The sequence below is a fragment of the Haliotis rubra genome, unplaced genomic scaffold (assembly GCF_003918875.1).
Source record: "Haliotis rubra isolate DU_JTF1 unplaced genomic scaffold, ASM391887v1 Scf213, whole genome shotgun sequence".
NCBI lineage: Eukaryota > Metazoa > Mollusca > Gastropoda > Lepetellida > Haliotidae > Haliotis > Haliotis rubra.
Window position 1 is genome coordinate 321,805 of NW_025766148.1, and position 21,304 is coordinate 343,108.

The 21,304-nt window shown below is 39.0% G+C and overlaps 1 protein-coding gene across 1 annotated transcript in view; it reads left to right on the forward strand.

The window, feature by feature from the left end:
* LOC124276781 (tubulin monoglutamylase TTLL4-like) overlaps nt 1-21,304 on the forward strand; it is a 52,549-nt gene that overhangs the window by 12,490 nt on the left and 18,755 nt on the right. Inside the window, 10 exon segments of the mRNA XM_046712430.1 lie at nt 14,158-14,264; nt 14,493-14,747; nt 15,315-15,425; nt 17,131-17,207; nt 18,261-18,288; nt 18,291-18,454; nt 18,604-18,686; nt 20,083-20,099; nt 20,102-20,210; nt 20,609-20,731. Of these exon segments, the coding sequence (XP_046568386.1) occupies nt 14,158-14,264; nt 14,493-14,747; nt 15,315-15,425; nt 17,131-17,207; nt 18,261-18,288; nt 18,291-18,454; nt 18,604-18,686; nt 20,083-20,099; nt 20,102-20,210; nt 20,609-20,731 (1,074 nt within the window).

Consider the following 21,304-nt stretch of genomic DNA (forward strand, 5'->3'; position numbering starts at 1 on the left):
ACCAGACTTTGACCGGTACAAAGTAGGCTGTCGGTCATCGTGTCTGGCAAATTTTAAAATCAATTTTCTAATTACCTCTGTCAATTTTATTTCTCCTCCAAAAAGATTACGTTTTCACCATGACATCGAGGTGTTGTCAAATGTGAAATAGCAGTTTTGAAAAACCCGAGGCTAAAAATATCGGCATTAACACATTGCGATACCCTCTACATTTTGGATTGTTAGGGTACAAGGTCTCGCGCACAAGCAACAGCGTGATCCCCACGAACGGTAAAATTTACAAATGACCGGTATTTGAAATGCTAGCCCTTCACAATGTCCAGCTGTTAAAAATGGCAGCGGAAACACTGAGCTACAATGTTTTATTACATCATCAACACTATATATAGTTGGAACATGGAGCATCAGCTTAATGTGATACGAAAGCCCAAATTGATGCTGGTCTCAGATGTTAAGAATTTTGAGAAACCCATGAGCGCAGGTATGGTGTTGACGAACCTAGAAACAAAATTGGAGAAGACCAAGATTTGAACCTACTGAATGTTTAGAATTTTTTTGTGGGGGTAGAGGGGGTTAGCCTAGTGGTCAAAGCGCTCGCTTGTGACGCCAAAGACCTGGGTTTGATTCCCCACATGGGTACAATGTGTGAAGCCCATTTCTGGTGTACCCAGCTGTGATATTGCTGGAATATTGCTAAAAGCGGCGTAAACACTCACGAACGAACGACTAGTTGTTTTATGTTTTTAGTTTGACTGTTACCATGACAACCAGTAACCCCAGTTTTGGTAGTGATGGGGAAGGGGGACAGTGGTGTGGGCTGGACAAAGTGTTGTCACTGAAGCCAACAAGTGTGAACAGGTTGAGCGCCCTCGGGCACAAGTACAGAAGCACAAAAATAAATAATTGTTCTGTGACCAAGACTTTCAAACAGTCACTCGATCTTGTTCCAATCAAAGAATCCATTGATCATTCACAGCAATATAATGGTTGAGTGAACAGCATGAGGGGGACCTTGTCCCTGGTATGGATTTCCTGACAACTGCTTCAGAATAAGTCCCACACCAACAGCATGTTTCCTGCAACATGTGTCGGTGTAATTGAAGTTCATTACAACGTGGGGGAGTGAACACCTTGAGGCAGTACAGCAAGGATATTGATCTGGAGCACATGGCGAAATGTAATAATGATTAACATTAATACACGTAACACAGACGACATGTCAGAAATTGATCGTGTCCAGTGGCTTTACCTGTAGGTTATTGCCTGGTAGAGCTGTGTATCGGGGCCTAAGTGACGAGACGATATATCCCGATACCAGTTTAATGAGGCGAGACGATATATCATGAAGGTATTGGCAAAGAACCTGCGAGACGATTATCATCACGATACAATGGTGGCGATACGATACGTATCCCGATACATTCCAATTTCTAATAACAGGACAGATAATATAGATTTAAACTTTATTTGTTACAAAACAAAACTTGTGTTACATCCCACACACACTTAAAAAGCTGTTGATCTAATGTAATTTCAGCATTTAATGCTTAAGAAAGTTCAGGCAAACGTATTCAGTATACCTTGATCTAATATACATAAATTTGAAACTGAAGTTGTTTCTACACCAATGCTTTCACAAAAAAATTCTATGTAATTTATATCAGAATTCAGAATCACTGAAAAAAAACCCTTAAGTCTGCTTTCTAAATTTTATCTATCTTTGTTGTTTTCTTAACAAAGCTAAGACATCATTCATAGTTGTTAATAAATGGTGTTATTTGTCAAACAATTAAAACATATTTCAATTACTTGAAAACAAGTATTCTACTGTTTACAGAGTTTTAAAAATGTTCACACTCTTTCACTTATACACCATGTAATAAAGTTACCTCGGTTCCATCTTATCCCAATTGTATGGATTGATACTTATGCTATTGATCACTGGATTGTCTGGTCCAGACATGATTATTTACAGACCACTGCCATATAGCTGGAATATTGCTGAGTGCAGCATTAAACACCAAACAAAAACCTTGTCATTTCAAGAACAGATGATCAGTCAAACCTATGAAGCTTATGTTGTATGGCTGCTGATGTGACCTCACAACACATTCTGAATGTTGTATGGCTGCTGATGTGACCTCACAAGACATTCTGAATGTTGCTAAAACATTTTAGAAATTGTGTTTACAATTCCTGTCTCTTTTTTTTTTCTCTTCAGTTACACAACACCTTTTCTTGTAGACTGCAATTACCATAGACCTGTCCATCACAAAATAAAAAGCTGTCATCGTCAGTGACTTAAATTGTTATCTGAAAACAGGATTTTACTGACATACTGCAAATTAGCATATTCCAGACAGAATGTGTTCACATTTTGGCAGCGTTTAAGAGGACGAACATGATAAAGGATCTGAATCCCGGTCCAACATCCATCTTATCGCAGACAACTGTAGCTTTAGTAGTGACTACATTTGACAGTTGTAAGGCAAAGGTTGCATTCTAGAACATGACTAGTCTCTCTACACAGATACAGATCTGTACAGATTCCACAGCTATACATTCAGTAGTGCTGCAGTGAATTCACTGAGGCAAATATACAGATCATAAATATATCTGAGGGAGTTTATTTTTACTCCGCACTCAGCAATATTCCAGCTATATGGCGGCAGTCTGTAAATAATCGGGTCTGGATCAGACAATCCAGTGATCACCATCATAAGCATCAATCTACGCATTTGGGATACATTGATGTGTCAACCAAGTCAGTGAGCCTGACCACCTGATCCCGTTAGTCGTCTTACGACAAGCATGGGGTATTGAAGACCAATTCTAACCCGGATCTTCATGGGTTAGTGCTGCAAAGAAATCACTGAGGCAAATATAGAGTAATGAATACAAATACCTATTCATAAAATGATTGTTCAGGTTGAAACATTTCAGTGATATGTTTTTCACAAACAAGGAACACACAGCAACAATAGCCTAATGTTTTATAAACATAAGTTACACTACTGCATGGCTTGTATAGTATAACCAGGGTATTTGAAATTAAAAGCTTAAGAACAAATTGTAAACGTTTATGGTAAATTCTGAAGTAGAGTTAATTGGGGTAAATGTACTTGGAAGGTGCATTGACCCGAGTGACCAAATCTTATTGATTCATATCTCTTGTGAATATTAATATTCATAAAGGGAGATAACTGAAGTGGAAAGGTTGTATACTCTACACCAGAAAGTAAATGAACATTTGGAATGAGTGGTCAGTTTTGATGCTTGTAATCAGTAAATGGACTTGCTGCTGGATTTGACTGATCTGATCCACTTTCCCCAGACCAGAGGAGTGGTCAGTCAAAGTGTCCGATGCAGAAGGTTATATTACACCCTGAAACCTCAGGTTACAATATATTACATTTTGTAAATCTCACATATAAGCTGGTAATGATGGAGAACATCATTGTGATAGCATCTACGGTGACCGGACAAAATCCAGCATCTACACTGAAATTTTGCATCTAATGCAATAAAGAAGTTGTCTACTAAGGCTGTAACGATTCACTCGCATATTCGGTGAATCGAACCGTAGCCCTTCATGAATTCAATTCGTTATTCGTGGTCAACAGAACCGAATACAGTAAAACATGGATATAGCGAACACGGATATAGCGTACAAACGGATATAGCGAACAAATTTAAAAGTCCCGTCAATAGTCCTTTATAATATCATTAAAATTATACGCGAAATAACGAACTCGTGAGTAGCGAATTAACGGATATAGCGAACAAATTTAAAAGTCCCGTCAATAGTCCTTTATAATATCATTAAAATTATACGTGAATAACGAACTCGTGAGTAGCGAATTAACGGCTATAGCGAACTGATTTACTACCCCCAAGACCCAATTAACGACGTGATTAGCGAACTCACTCAGTGTCAGCTCAGCGACTTAGCGGTATACATCAAGCGGCAAACATGTCCGGGAGTGAAACACTTAAGTTGTTAGTCACAGGGAAGTCAGCAAAGATCCTGATGTTTGTAGACAATTGTCCTGCCCATCCTGTTGTGAAACACCGGACACACGTCAAACTGGCCTTCCTTCCACCGAACACTACGTGTTATGTCAATGTACATGTACAAGAATAAAGATTTGTAGCCTCAGCATATACATGTCTCTACATCTCTACAATCCAAGATGGCGGTCAAATGTGAATAACGAACAACGGATATAGCGAACTAAATTTCTTGGTCCCTTGGAGTTCGTTATATCCGTGTTCTACTGTATTCATGAATATTTATAATTTTTAAGGGAGTGTGTTTTACTTGAACCCTTATGTCCTTTATCAAAATGAGATATGCAAGAATGCATTATGTACTAGCCTTGTAGTAGTGCAAGTCATGTTAGTTTGCCAAGGCCGCACATGATACTGTCGACTTAACTATTACATACCAAATTTGAGTGTCATGAGATGACTGGTTATTGCTGTGACAAATTAACACTGTCAACATGGGCATTCAATATTGTGCATCAGTCATTGTATTCGTGAATAATTATTCGTATTCGTTACCCAATATTCTTGATATGTATCATTCGCAACATAGTGTACCGGTATTCGTTACAGCCCTATTGTCTACGCATACTGTTCATGTAGTAATCTCATGTAATAATTATTGTATCACACTAGCATGTACTAAAATGACAATGGACATTCTATCAACAGTCTTGTAAGTTATCTAGTATAATATAACACTAAAATGTACTAAAGATTATACAAAAGGCTAACAGCCAAGTTAAGGCACGGAAACATGATGATGTCAGGCACATACTCGTCCCCGTTAGCAGCTAAATTACAACACTTGATAGTTCCTAAATACTCAAGGATTCCACTTGATTTTACCTCATGCAAGTGATACTTGACTTCATTTCAATGGTGTTGTTAGTACAGAACTGGAACTTTGAAAGAGTCAAAAGGATTAAAATCAGATCTGGAGTATAAGTCCCTTTTGACATTTATTTAAAGGTCACATGCAACAACAAAATCAAACATAATTAAAACACAATTATCACTTATTCATGACATATAATATACTTTGCTGGTTATGAAAAAACATATAAACAAAATTATAAGCGTACAATCGCAAATCAAAAGTGCAATATTGTGTACTTGGGTTTACTTCCCAAGAAACGAAGCAGCCGGGATACCGAACCCATTCAGAGCGGGTGGGTGTGCACTCAAGTGTAACGGCTGGTTCATTAGCAGATGCTCTCACGGCTCATTGTGTGTGTATATATAGAGATGTTGGGTTTTGTAAATACATGCTCATTTTGGCTGATGGCTGATTTGCTGTCGGACTTGGGGACGGAGGTCTGGTGTTCTTTCACCCGGGTGTTGATAGGCCGGGAGGTTTCGCCTATGTAACTCTGTCCACAATCACAGTTTATTTTGTAAATCACACAATTTGGGTTTCTTGTTGTCGAAAGTTTGATGTTTTCTTCAGTTAGCATGGAGCAGGTTGTTGAGGCTGGAGGATGACGAGAAGGTGGTATCGATGCCTGCTTGTTGTTTTAGGAGTCGGCTGATTTGGTGTGATGGTTTACCAATGTAGGGAATAGTATGTAGCATGTCATGTATACAAGTATCACACCTGCCTGTCTGTGTAATTACATAATGTGACAGAGAAAGAACTCGGGTGCACGAGCCATAAATCAATGCGTTTTGTTTATGGTGTATAGCCTGATAGGTGTTAAGTTCAAATTGCATGTGGTCAGTGATAGCAGCTGTGTATTGAATATTGTCATTAGCAGACAGGCAGGCAGACACACAGGTCAATAAAACAAGACATTGAGTTTTGTCTGTGACAACGACATATCTATATCACAGTTAGAAATTCTGTCAACGCTAAATAATGACATTGCTTTTAAGTATCGAACTGAGAAAGTGACTCGGTAAGAAGAACGTGTGGTGAAATAGACAAATGAAATTATATAAACAGTTAATTTACTGTCATAACATAAAAAGCTCGCAACTGTGAGATATCAACAAAACATTAGAAAAATAGCTCACACCAAAGCCTTCACCGAGTATTCACTGGACAACCCGCTTCCAAGCTGCGCGAACCTATTTCACTGCGCACGTGCTATGAGCGCAGCCCAGCTGTTGAAACCAGTTTTAGTGAAACGTTTGAACCCTGATTTCGCGTGTTTTTTTTCATCGCATTATTTTTCAACTTCATAAGTTGAATTTGCATTTTTGACGATTTGTTTCGGTACGTCCATACCGAAAGGTATCAGAATCTGCAAAGTTGTGTTTTACGTTGCATGTGACCTTTAAACATGGCTGCTCATCAACTATTGAGAATACATAGTCTAGATCAGTTATTTTTTATAGGTGACAGTCTTACAAACAGGACTTTAAGAGGAGGTCCAGATTTATTGATGTCATAAAAGATAAGAGATATGTATCCTTGTAGTACGACATTAAAGTAAATATGATTAATATTCTCATAGTGACAAATGATTCTGCCACAGTGTGAGAGGTATGTGGCTTGTCTTGGTTGTATATTGTGCTGTAGATCGGCCCACTGCCTGTCACTTGAGGCTCAACACAAGTGGCCTAACAATGTTGACATGTGTCAGTTATATATTGTGCTGTACATCAGTCCACTGCCTGTCACTTGGCGTTCGTCTCCACTGCCTGTCACGTCTCCAGTGGCCTAACAATGTTGATGTGTGTCAGTTGCAAGGGGGATTTCATGAAGTGACAGGCTCTGAAAGATAGCTGACTCAAGTTTGAAAAACCAGCATGTCTGATACTCTAGGTACATGTAGATAAGATTTTGATCTGGTAAGAATACTAAGAGAAATGAAAGAACAAACACTTATTTTTTAAACTCAATAACATATGGAAGTCAAACATTTCAAATTTTATGTTTGTTACTTTGTGATTAACATAACTAAGTAAAAAAGTAGAAAGATTTGTTGTTTAATTTAGTGCTTAGCAATATTCCAGGTACAGTGAGTGAGTCAGTATGGTTTTACACTGCTTTTAGCAATATTCCAGCAATATCACGGCGGGGGACACCAAAATGGGCTTCACATATTGTACCCATGTGGGGAATTGAACCTAAGTCTTCGTCATGACAAGCGAACACTTTATCCACTAGGCTACCCCACCGCCCTTATTCTAGGTATATGCCAGCGGAGTCTGGGTGAAACAATCCAGTGACTGACATGATGAGCATCGATTTACACAGTTTGAATATGACGGCATTAGTCAACAAGTCAGCGAGCCTGACTACCCGACCATGCAGTGGCCTCTTACAACAAGCATGGGCTGCGGAAGATCAATTCTAACCCGGATCTTCACATGCATAGAATGAGGCTGAATGGAGGTTCATTATTGGAATAATTCCACATGTTATAGTGTTTATCATCTAAAAATGTGTTCCACTGGAGATATTGCTTGTGTGAGATAAAACAGTATCTCCTGGGAGATATCGTTTTGACAGTACATTGTGTACAGTGCCCTGACAATGCTATGGCGTCATGTACTTGATGCCGTCACAATGCTATGACATCGCTGCACTGCTAGTCTAATGGCAGTACCATATTCAGAGGTGTACATTTTTCATTGAAAACTAATGAGGAGTGATTTTTACTGATAAATAGAATCTCACCCTGGTGTCTTCTGATATCAAAATCACATATATCAATACTCATTGATAAGAGTGAAAATAGCCTCGGCAAGACTCGGATATTTGTAACTTTATCAACTCGTGGTGATATAATTGATATCAGTAGACACGAGGGTGAGATTCTCTATGTACATACTAATGAAGAAGTTAATGTGATACTGTCCCGTTTGCTTAGTTAGCCAAGCAGTATTTTTGACTCCATAAACCAGAATAACATATTAGCTGATGCCCACTAGCAGCCTGCTGTTTCTTATGAGCTGATAATGGAATAGGCAGTGCTTGGGTTCATTCATTGTGATGTCAGTGATTTGGTATCGTTGTTAACAAGTGCCTGTCTTACTGATTAAATAAGAAGTCTAAATGTATTCTTGGTAGAATGTTTTTGCATTTGTGGAGTTGTCCCAGTATGCAGGCCAGTTTTGACATCAGTATCTCAACAAGCAGGATGTATACAAAATGTGTGGGTGACAACTCTTAGCATAAGCAGTTGTAGGATGGTTTAAACTAGAGGGGCTTTACTATAACAACTCACTTACTCACTCTCTTTCAACCTCATCTCAATAGCGGGGCACGGACAAAATCCCATAGGACAAAATGTCTTTGTACAAAATCCCACACCAAAATGACCAACATAGGACAAAATCCCAGAGGCCAGTGAGATAAATTGCTTAGCATGTTTTTGTAACAGAGGCCAGTGGCTGCATTGATAAATCGTGTAAGTGTAGAATTGTATAAATCCCACACCAAAATGACCAACATAGGACAAAATCCCATTTTTTATGTTATTGCTACCCTTTTTCACCAAGAACCCAGTGAGTTACGTATCATGTTTTCATGACAGAGGCCAGTGAGATAAGTTGATTAGCATGTTTTGGTAACAGAGGCCAGTGGCTGCATTGATAAATTGTATAAATGTGTCTGTGATGATGACAGTTTTTATCAGTGTTCCAAATTGGAAGAACTGAAGTGCAATAAGGGAGGAGTTAAAATAGAATTAGATGGATTTTTGTACTCTAAAAAGGTTACACATAAGAGTAGTATAAGTTGGGAATGTTCAAGGAAAATTGCATTAAAAATAAATTGTATGTCATTTTTCACACTGTAGGGAATTTGTCCACAGTGTGCAGACATTTTATCCTATGCGATTTTGTCATGTTGGGATTTAGTCTGGGTGTGTTTTTGTCCTACCCTCTCAATAGCATCTTGGCATCTGATATGCGTAACTCTATATTAGGGCAAGCATCGTTAGCCTGGTGTGCTTTTAAATATTTACAGTGACCACATTTCTTGGAGACAGCTATCCTAGATGTATGTTGTCTTAATGGTTCAGTTTTGAATTATTGATAGGAAAGGAAGAAAACACATCTAATGTGTATGTAGTATATATAAGAAATGATTAAAGTATGTTGCCATGGTAATGTTCTCTGTTGCCATGGGAAGAACCAGAGAAACTGTCTTGAAATCGGAAGACATTGTTTGCATGTTGCAGTTAAAGTAACATTTAGTTTTCCTACAACATTCAAACACTGTCTTCCGAAAACTAACTGTTACTTTTGTCCAAGAGGCATACTTTAGCCCATTAGCTATTAGTGTTATTTAGAAACTGCACAAATTGCATTTTCAAATTTCACATCCAATGTAAAAATGATGCAACTTGCTACTTTAATGTGATGACTAGTCTTGATTTTATTCATTAAGAATAAAACACATTTTCAGGCCCTGACAACTACGAAGATATGTTCCATCGTCAAGTGTTTCAAGCACTGAAACAGTAGTTAAAAAATCATTTGTGTTCAATTACGAGAAAATCTGATCAATTGCTTGGTCGTTTTGTCACTGCAACCTTTCAATTAACTTACTTCGGAAAACAAACACTCCAACTAGCCTTTGTGGTTGCCTGGTAGTGTTGCTTCTCAGCTCAACCCAATAAGCCATGAATGTCACTCTGCCTGTTTAGAATACCTGGTGGGTGAAGGGTATTATCTTTCAAGCTTTATTAGGTACTAAAGGTGTTTTCTTGTCAACACAATGACAGAAAATGTTTTTAAAAAAGGTTGGTGAAGGACCTCTTAGCATTTATTGCATTCCAGATCCACAGAGGAAACTTACAAGGGGCACCTGTCTCATTGGGGTCGAGAGAAATCTCCTTTCAGTGTGGTATTTACAGGCCGATAATAATACCCAACAGAGGCCACCAAAGGTTATCAATTTATCTGTGTTACAAATATTTAATGGACTGAAGACCAAACGACTCGAAAGCAAGAGTTATCTTCTCTTTTCATTTTCAAAGAGAAATATTGCCAAGCCGTGTATGAATTTGACATGGCATTTTGCCATGTTGATAGCAATCACAAACATCTATTGATTGGCCGGTGTATCAACCCGATCAAGTCACAACCTGTCACTTGAGAGATTGTGTCCCTTTCATGGCCGGAATATACATGGGTGAATGACTAGAGGGTATATGGTGGCTGATCTGCTACAGCGATAGGGAATATGGGGCTGTAAGGTCACTGATTGCTGCCTGTGTTTCAGGAACCGTTAATATATTGTGCAAAGGAACAATTAACAATACCTGGTAAATGCCGACTCAGCATTTAGCTTTGTGATTATTTTGGTGATTTAAAGGTCACATGCAACGTAAACACAACTTTGCAGATTCTGATACCTTTCGGTATGGACTTACCGAAACAAATCATCAAATATGCAAATTCAACTTATAAAGTTGAAAAATAACGTGATGAAAAATAACGTGCGAAATCGGAGTTCAAACGATTCACTAATTTTTCCCTAGTGCTTGGGGGGAAAAGTGGTTTCAGCAGCTGGGCTGCACTCATAGCACATGCGCAGTGAAATAGGTTTCGCGCAGCTTGTAAGCAGGTTGTCCGGTGAATACTCGGTGAAGGCTTTGGTGTGAGCAGGGAGACTATATAAGGGGTGTTGTAGAGTATCCCTGGTGTGAGCTATTTTTCTAATGTTTTGTTAATATTTCACAGGCGCGAGCTTTTTTATATGTTATGGCAGTAGATTGCCGATTTAACTGTTTATATAATTTCATTTGTCTATTTCACCACACGTTCTTCTTACCGAGTCACTTTCTCAGTTTGATACTTAAAAGCAACGTCATTATTTAGCGTCGACACAATTTCTAACTGTGATATAGATATGTCGTTGTCACGGACTCAATGACTGTTTTATTGACACCTATGTGTCTGCCTGCCTGTCTGCTAATGACAATATTCAATACACAACTTCGATCACTGACCACATGCAATTTGAACTTAACACCTATCAGGCTATACAACATAAACAAAACGCATTGATTTATGGCTCGAGTTCGGTCTCTGTCACATTATATAATTACACAGACAGGCAGGTGTGATACTTGTACACATGACATGTTATGATGTCTGTTGATTGCAAAATGTTATACACAAAAAATGATCATGTATTTACAAAACCCAACATCTCTTTATATACACACACAATGAGCCGTGAGGGCACCTGCAAATGAACCAGCCGTTACACTTGAGTGCACACCCACCCGCTCTGACTGGGTTCGGTATCCCGTCTGCTTCGTTTCGAGGGAAGTAAACCCAAGAACAAAATATTGCACTTTTGATTAGCGATTGTACGCTTATAAATTTGTTTATTTGTTTTTTCATAACCAGTAATGTATATTATATGTCATGAATAAGTGATAATTGTGTTTTAATTATGTTTGATTTTTTGGTTGCATGTGACCTTTAACAACTAAGTACTCATGTACCTAGCCATGCTTGCACTACATGTGGTATTTTGGGATTCAGCAGTCAAACATAGACTACCTATGACCCTGTGTGATGTATGTTTGTTGATTATCCACAATGCCCATTAGTCGCCTCATGCCACATGCATGGGTTGCTGAGAAGCATCTAACCCACGTCTTCACATGTATAGCAGGTGGTGATATGTATAGATATCCCTGCTTAAGTATAATTATAATGGTGAAAAGTCAATTTATTACAAATAATCAAAAGTGAAATAGTTGATGGAAAATAAAGTAAATCATAGCCAGGGATCACATTGACAATTAATTGATCTGATTAATTCTAATTAATCAAACAAGACTCAGCATGAGATAAGATTAGATTAGAGTTAGACACAAATAATAAGCTAGAGGAACTGATTCATCATCTGTGGACTAGTTAAATATAAAACCGATTGTGCATACTTCTGGAGATATAATGTTTTAGATATCTATTTTAATTTCTTTTAAAAATATAATAAGTAATAAAATTAATACAAGAATTAGTAAACATATTCAAACTCACCAACAAGCATGATGCTGTGTACCTTATTATCCCCCGCAACGCGTTTTCCGGGGGGTATTAAAATGGACTCCGTCCGTGCATCCATCCGTCCGTCTGTCCGTCCGTGCACATGTCTTTTCCGGAGCAGAACTCGAAAACCGTTCAATATTTCTTCACCAAACTTGGCACATACATGGATCTGGTGGTGTACTGGTGCCTTTTGGTAGTTTTGGAATTCTGAATTAAATATTTTTGGCGTTTCCATGGCAACAAGTTTGACTTAGCCTGAAATTGGTGGTAGTGCTCTTTTCCGGAGCAGAACTCTAAAACTGTTCACTATTTCTTCACCAAACTTGGCACATAGATAGATCTGGTGGTGTACTTGTGCCTTTTGGTAGTTTTGGCATTCTGAATAAAATATTTTTGGCGTTTCCATGGCAACAAGTTTGACTTAGCCTGAAATTGGTGGTTGTGCTCTTTTCCGGAGCAGAACTCTAAAACTGTTCACTATTTCTTCACCAAACTTGGCACATAGATAGATCTGGTGGTGTACTTGTGCCTTTTGGTAGTTTTGGAATTCTGAATAAAATATTTTTGGCATTTCCATGGCAACAAGTTTGACTTAGCCTGAAATTGGTGATAGTGCTGCTTTCTGGAGCAGAACTTTAAATACCTTTCAATACTCTCCTTCCACTTTTCTATATACACACCTAAATATTTGACATAATCATAACTCATAGACATAATCATGAAGAGTATTTTGCCTTTGAGGGGGATATTGATGACTTTGTCTTCTTGTATATATTATTCCTGAAATGTGTAAACTTTCAAAATTCACTTTACCAAATAGTAATTTCACTTGACAACAATTAACAATTTGGTTTCTTTTGCAAATAATCTTATCAATTGGTAGCAGCTGCATTTTTATTTCATCATCAAAATACATACATCAAAACATTTCAGTAGTTTGGCACTACTGTACCACAGTAAAGTTTAATGTGGATATTTACTTGACCGACCGGAGAAGTCCGCTCGACCTGAGCATCAGGCAGTGGTATTTTTCAACCCCTGAATATTCTCGATTTACGTTTTAGGTTTGACTTTGGAATATGCACATTACATGTATGTCTACTGATCAGGTTTTCTGTGTCCTGATATTTTGCGAACCAAACTGTTTAGTGTAAGTTAGTGTCATCCAGCATTGACAATGTTGATAGGTGTTCATGCTGTCAATCATTGGGTGTCTGTGTCTGTTACAGAATTGTGTTACATGGCCGGGATGTTGCTGACTGTGGCATAAAACATCATTCAGTCAGTCAGTCATTTCTGGTGTCATATATACATATTAGACATATTGTCTGGATATTGCCCTGATTCTCATATTGCAATACATATTGTGATATATTGACTGGAAGGTTTCTGCCCAAGTGTGTACATCATTAATTAATAATAGCTCTGTGTGTGACATTGTCTTCTTAGTTACTGTTACACCATACTTTCTGTATGTCAGTGGTTTACAGATAAATGAAATGATACAGAGCCTTAATGTAGAATGTTTAATTGAAGTACTGTATTGCAAGTTTTGCGAACATAATGATAAATTTAATAGTATAACATGATTTACATTATCAGCGTTGTTTTCTTCAACAGAATGCACTTCTAAGCAGTATGTAATGATTGTTACTGTATGTCAGTGATTCATTCAGATTCAACTCCAATATAAACATGCGTTAACATGAGCTATTGCAAAATGAAAACAAAAACATGATTTAGGTGAACTACTTGAGCTTAAAATATCATGTGACATTCAATATATTAGTAAGATTCTTGACTAGAATGTCATTATACAGTCCTGCAAAATTTGGCCTTTATGATAAATTCATAACATATGTCCTATTATATAACAAACAAAACAGTCACTCTGAGCCAGGGGTTCTGATAATAAGTCCAAATAAAAGATTGGTCAAATCTTATGAGGGCATTTTGAAGTGAAATGCATACCCGGTAAGTAAAAGCAAGATTTATTCACCTTCTTTTTTCTGAATAGCACGAAGTTTCGGAGTGTATGCTTGCTTTTATCAATATTGACATGAATAATTTATCAATATTGTGATATAAGATGACATAGAAATGGTGATAGACATGATCTGATCTGAGACATGTTGTTTACAGTGAGCGTCTGCCGGGTGATGGTGAAGCAAGCTACGATGATGACCTTGATGAAGAAGACGATGGCATTGATGGTCTTGATGATGACTGCGTGGGTTCTGACATTGAAGGTCGGTTGACAGACATACCAGATTGGTTTATCTTGTTGTTAGGTATTCTCCTCACCCCCAAACACCCCCTTTTTCCACACATCACACCCACACCCACAATCACTCCCTCGCTTCCATACATCACGCCCACAACCACACGCACCTCCCTCAACACCCCTCATCTAACACCCCTACCACCCACCCTCATCTCTCTCACTAACTCATTAACTAAATCTTGTCCCGTTTCAGCGGAATCCGACGGCTTCTCGGTTGCCAGCAGTCTATCCAGACATTCAACTCGCAGTTTGCGTTCCACAAAACGTCCTACAACAAGCCTCACCTCCAACAGGCCGGTGCCTGTGTCTGAGGAACGACAGAAGACATTCCTCCGTCCCGTCACAGCCTCAACCAGTGACCGGGATTCCCAAACCAAGCCTGCTCTTCGTCCGTCCCTCTTCCCCAACATCCCTCCAACCATCAACTTTGTGTCTGAAGGAGAGAAAGGTATAAAGTTTAATTAGATACACACACTTTATGATTCTTTCATTTCAAGGAGGGCGGTGGGGTAACCTAGTGGTTAAAGTGTTGGCTCATCACACCGAAGACCCGGATTCGAATCCCCACATGGGTACAATGTGTGAAGCCCATTTCTGGTGTCCCCTGCCGTGATGTTGCTGGAATATTGCTAAAAGCGGCGTAAAACCAAACTCAGTCAGTCAGTCAGTCAATCATTTCAAGGGTGGTGGGGTAACCCAGTGGTTAAAGTGTTCGCTCGTCACGCTGAAGACCCAGGTTTGATTCCCCACATGGGTACAATGTGTTAAGCCCATTTCTGGTATTGCCGCCGTGATATTGAGGAATATTGCTGAAAGTGACGTAAAACCATACTCACTCATTTCATTTCCAATGTCAAATATGTGAAACCATTTCATTTTGCTGGATTATTGCTAAAGATAAACTGGAGATTATCAGATATGCTTGACTCATGTTCAATCTCAGTTTTGTAACTGCTGCAGACAAATATGGAGGGTTTTGTTTGAAATAATGAATACTGCAACATTCATGTTTCAGTTGAGCTGCTGCCCTGGGATATCAGGAAGCTGCTGAAATGGCGCATGAGTCCGATAACACCAAATATTGTCAAGTCAGCGCTTGCCAGGATTGGCTTTCGAGTAACAAAAAGTAAGATCATCTGGAAGACAGCTTGCAGCATACAGTAGAATTCAGTCTCTCATGTCTCCAGTAAAACCAGACTGGAGTTACTCTGAGCAGGACAGCAAAATCAAGTCTGTGCGAGTGAAAGCAATCTTCTCATAGTCCCAACATTCAGACTGAAACCTTTTAACTATGAAATGTTATCTCATGTTATAAGAGTTTTTTGGATGTTCCTTTTCAGCTGAAGCTATGTCCAATTTTTTGTAATTTTAAAGCTTATCTCAAACTTCTTTCCGCGCTGCTACAGCAGGGTTTATGATGTCTTTCCCCCTTTCATTTGTATTTGTTCCCCGCCACAACGCGGAATGGGGGACTATATATTCAGCGGCGTCCGTACGTACGTCCCGATTCTTGTTAACGCGATATCTCAGGAACTGTTGTATCCAATGTCTTCAAATTTGGTGACAGCGTTACCCAGACACCAGTTGATTTTGGTGACCTTGACCTTATTGTCAAGGTCACCACGACACTTTGACCACTTTTCAAACTCTTGTTAATGCGATATCTCATGAACTGTTGTACCCAATGTCTTCAACTTTGGTGACAGACTACCTACGGGGATTACCCAGACAGCAGTCGATTTTGGTGACCGTGACTTTATTTTACAAGATCACCACAACACTTTGACCACTTTTGAAACTCTTGTTAACGCGATACCTTGTGAACTGTTGTACCCATTGTCTTCAAATTTGGTGGCAGCCTACATTGGGGGATTACCCAGACAGCAGTCGATTGTGGTGACCTTGACCTTATTTTCAAGGTCACCACAACAATTTGACCACTTTTCAAACAGTTGTTAATGCAATATCTCATGAACTGTTATACCCAATGCCTTCAAATTTGGTGACAGCCTACATTGGGGGATCATGCAGGCACCAGTTGATCTGGGTGACCTTGACCTTATCGTCAATGTCACCATGACACTTTGACCACTTTTCAAGCTCTTGTTAACGCGATATCTAATAAAACATTGCACCCAATGTCTTCAATTATGTCGACAGCCTACATTGGGTGATTATGCAGATATCAGTCATTTCAGGCATCTTGCATGTGACCAAAAAATATAAAGTAGTAAATGTGTTATAAATATTCCATTCTTTAGCGGCAGGGGACGGGGGTGGAAATAACTTTAAAATTGCTAGTGTACTCCGGTACAGTGGCACATGTGAAATCACTTGCCCTGATAATTTTTCCTCTATACCGGCCATTTTCTTGTTGATTTTTTAAATAAACACCATTATTAACATTGGAAAGTCAACTGGACGCTGGTACAGTTTGATATACGAATTTGCTTGCCCAACAGAAAAAAACACTGGACTCGGACGTCGGGCAATGGGTTATTTCCACTCCTGCGAGGACATTGCCATATCAGTGGCAAACACTTGTTGTTTTTGTTTTTATATGCAATTTCACTGCATGATTTTATGTTAATTAGGTGAAGTACATTGTTATCATAGTTGTTTATATTTATTATCAAACTTTAAACATTCTAGAGATCCTTGCTCACCGTAGATTTGAAGACATGAGGTTCAACCATAAGGTACCCCAGGACAGCACTTAGTTTCCACCACAGATAGTTTTCATGGCCTTTCATGTTTGCTGCTCTTGTATTTGGTCATTACATTCAGATTTGAGAAATGAATCAAGTCTAAAGATAATGTTTCTGTTTCAGAAAACCATGACTGGTTGGGATGTTTTGGGAAACACATGAAATCTCAGGGATTCAAAGCCATTCGAGAATATCAGAAGGTAAGTCCAGGATTTTGTTGCAGCTGGGATTCTTTCTTCTCTTTTGTCTATGGCTGCCACCTGATCTAACGCTTGATGGATATGTAGAGATTATTACAGAAGTTTTTTATGTCACACTGATTCTAGAAATTAATCATTAAGTGTTTTGTACTTGAAATCTGACACTTGTTTCCTTATCTGTGTCATAGGTAGGGGCGACTAGGGTGATATAGTCGATGCCTCGTCTGTCGTTCCGTCCGTAATTTTGTTTCACGAGCATAACTCAAAATCCGTTCAATATTTTTCAACAAAAAATATTATTTTTCCTTATCCTGACTCATGCTAATTATGCTTGTCTCCTTCGTCTTGCGAATGATAGTGGAACACTTGAAATCCCTTGAAGTTCCCTTCTAAAAAAGCGGACGTAAAATCACTCACCCACGAGTAACGTCCCTTTCCTCCCTTTTGGCACCCAAATGGTCACATGATCGGCCATATTTGTCACTCTCTCCGTATGTAAGCCCGACACCCGGATTTACAGGGAAATCCAGAGTGCCATAAGAGGGGAGGTTGGGAGGGCTAACCTCATGAGTCAGGATAAGTATAAAATATAAATTTTAGTCAGAAAATTACATTTTCTTGTTTTCCATGGAATCGTTTTGGACCTAGTCTCAAAAGTGAGGGGTGGGCTCCGCGAAGCACAACTTGAAAACCGTTCAATATCTTTCTACCAGACCTGGCAGATATATCTAACAGATCTTGCAGTGGTTCCTTTTGCTATTTGCAGATTTTTGGCATTTATATTTTTCAGGATTTCCATGGAAACGATTTGGACGTAGTCTAAAAAAATCAAGTTGGACTTTAAGTAACTGTCAGATGATTTGTTCTTTCAAATTTGTGGGGGCCGGGGGGATTTGTCATCTTGTGATGAATCTTCTTTACAAGTCTCTTTGTTACCAATTGTGTAGCTTGGATCCCTGTGTTAACCTGAGACTCCCACAATGAAAAGCTTTGAGTCTAGTAAGCCCCCAGTATATACAACCTAGGTAAATACTTGATGACGAATCTTTCCAGTTGAACCATTTCCCCGGGTCTTTCCAAATCGCCGCAAGGACCGACTATGGCGGAATCTCTCCAAGATGCAGGTGCATTTCGGCAAGAGGGAGTTCGGCTTCTTCCCACAAACCTACGTGCTGCCACAGGATCTGAAGCTACTGAAGAGGGCATGGGAGGATGGGGGAAGCAAACAGAAGTGGATCATCAAGCCGGTAGGTTGCCACGACAACACAGTATGGAAACAGGGCATGGCTAGCATAAGGTTGCCTTCATTGTAATACTTCATTCTCTTATTTAGCCATGATGATCATTGCGAGCTTAAATTGATGATATTTCAAACATTATGGTTTTGTGTTCCCAGCCTGCATCAGCTCGTGGTATTGGCATCAAGGTGATCCACAAGTGGACACAGATTCCCAGGCGCCGGCCGGTGATAGTACAGAGGTGAGACACGTACACCATTATTGTATGGAGGCTAGAGTTCCCGCACATGTCCTACCTTCATTACGTTACTGTCTTTAATCATTTGTTTTGGTGTCGTTACTTGCACAACCAGGAAAGAAATGAGGTTTCCTTTTTGACATCAACATACTATTTCTTGCACAACTGATTATGGATCATTGACAATGAAGAGGGCTATTGTTGAAAATCGGAAGATTTCATAATGTAATGACAGCCATAATGTAGGATTTGTAGCAGTGATGTAATGAAGGTAGTATTCTTACATTTATGTAACCGTGATACCTGTTATTTTATTTCTGTGCACTACTTCAAAACTTGTTATCAATTGCTATTTAGTATTAAAGTCGGAGAAGGATTATTTGAAATGGAATATAATCCAGGGTGCAACTTTACCTGAGATGTCTGCAAGGTTGTACAGTGATATGACAGGGATAACCCATAATAAGCCTGAACTTTTGTCTTGAACATAGCTGAGACTGACTTGACATAGCTCAGACTGACCGGCACGCAGTGCCAAGGTGCATCCCTGTGTTTGTATGATAACAGATCACCAATAGTATACTGTTTCAAAAAGAAAATGTTTTTTGTTTCAGTTGACTCAAATTGTGAAAAAGCAAATCTGATGATGTCATTGATAAATCACCTGTTGTTTTTGTTTTATTTTGACAAGGGTATTTTCAAGTGATTCTGCTTGCTGTATTGCTGAATGTCATGTAGGGATACTAGGCTAGAAATGTTGCCAGACTCTAATGAAGGTTCAATTTAATGGATTGGATGTACAGCAGTGGTGTTCCGATTAATTGAAATAATTGAAGATTGGTCGCAGTGACTAAACGACCAAGCAATCGATCACATTTTCTCATAATCGAACATAAACGATTTTGGAACTACTGTTTTAGTCCTTGAAATACTTGACAATGGAACATATCGTTGAAGTGTCAGGGCCTGAAAACGTGTTTAATTCTTAGAAAACTCACTTCACTAACTGAAAAGTCATAACTGAATATTTCTTGAAGACTCCAGGAAGTTTATGTTCATGATATATTAGTCATCACTTTTAAGTAGCAAGTTGCATCATGTTATACATATCTGCAATAACAACCTGGATAGGAAAATCTGAAAAATGACGCTAACCAATTTTTTTCGATGATGGTTCATTGGCAATGAATCAATCATCAATTGTGAGATTTCAACCAACACTAGTGTACAGGATTGGTGAATAGGTGGATTACAAGGCATCTTATGTCGACAAACTTCATGTTTATACACCATGTTGCCGTCATCTAACAGGATTATTGCTGACTGTGTTAATGTATGGATGACTGGCATTGTGTCTGTGTCAGCCAGGCTTGCATTAAGTAGCCCCGTGTTGTTCCAGATATTTGGGAAGACCGTACTGATTAACGACAGCAAGTTTGACATGCGGGTGTACGTGTACGTCAGCTGCTACGATCCTCTCAGAATCTACATATTTGAAGATGGCCTGGCACGATTCGCGTCTTGCAAGTGAGTAACCTGAAACATGTTTTTGGTATATCAGGTACCATAAGCATTAAATAATGCCAAATTTGCAGTTATCCTCCCTCGATTTATGATTTTTGTAAATGTTTAACAAATTATTTAATGCATAGAAGTAATGGTCAGAAAAGTGCTAACCAATGTGCTATTGAATATATTGTATTCTCTCGTATCCAATCTGTTGGGTGTCTTTAAACATGGAGTAAACGTTTTACCAAAGCTTTGATGCTAAGGCTTGTGAAAATAGTTCCCCACAGCTGCCAATGTTAAACCTGACTCAAATGTATTTGTTGTTTTTAAGCACCTTTTTATGACTCATGTTTTGTACACACTGTGCTGTTAGGTTGCCACCATGACCAAACTTCCTCACTCACTGATACTTGCAGGTACTCATCCTCCATGAAGTCGCTTAGCAACAAGTTCATGCATCTAACCAACTACAGCGTCAACAAGAAGAATACGGAATACGTCAGCAATGCTGATGACTCGGTGTGCCAGGGCCACAAGTGGTGAGTTGTCAGTGGTTGAACAAACGTCACAACTTTCCCACATACTTTCCCTTGTATTGAGTGTTTCCAAGTCATCAGTCCTAAACCGAACTGAAGCTCCTGAAGCCCATGTTGTGTCTCCTCGGGCAGAAGTTCCTCTGCTCACTCAACAGTGAAGATCTGGGTTATATTAGTCTTCAGTAACCCATGCTTATCGTAAGAGGCGACTAACACAGGGGTGGAAATAACCCATTGCCCGACGCCCGAGTCCAGTGTTTTTTTCTGTCGGGCAAGCAGTTTTGTATATCACACTGTACCGGTGTCCAGTTGACTTTCCAATGTTAATTATGTTGTTTATTTAAAAAATCAACAAGAAAATGGACGGTATAGTGGAAAAATTATCAGGGCAAGTGATTGTACATGTGCCACTGTACCGGAGTACACTAGCAATTTTAAAGTTATGGGTTGGTACAATGCTCACAATATCACTCACTGGATTTCCATACTTAGTTCTTTAAGGACAGCTGCCATGCTGCATGAATAATGTAGTTTGGCATTATACTTGAGATAAATATATGAGAAAACATAGACACT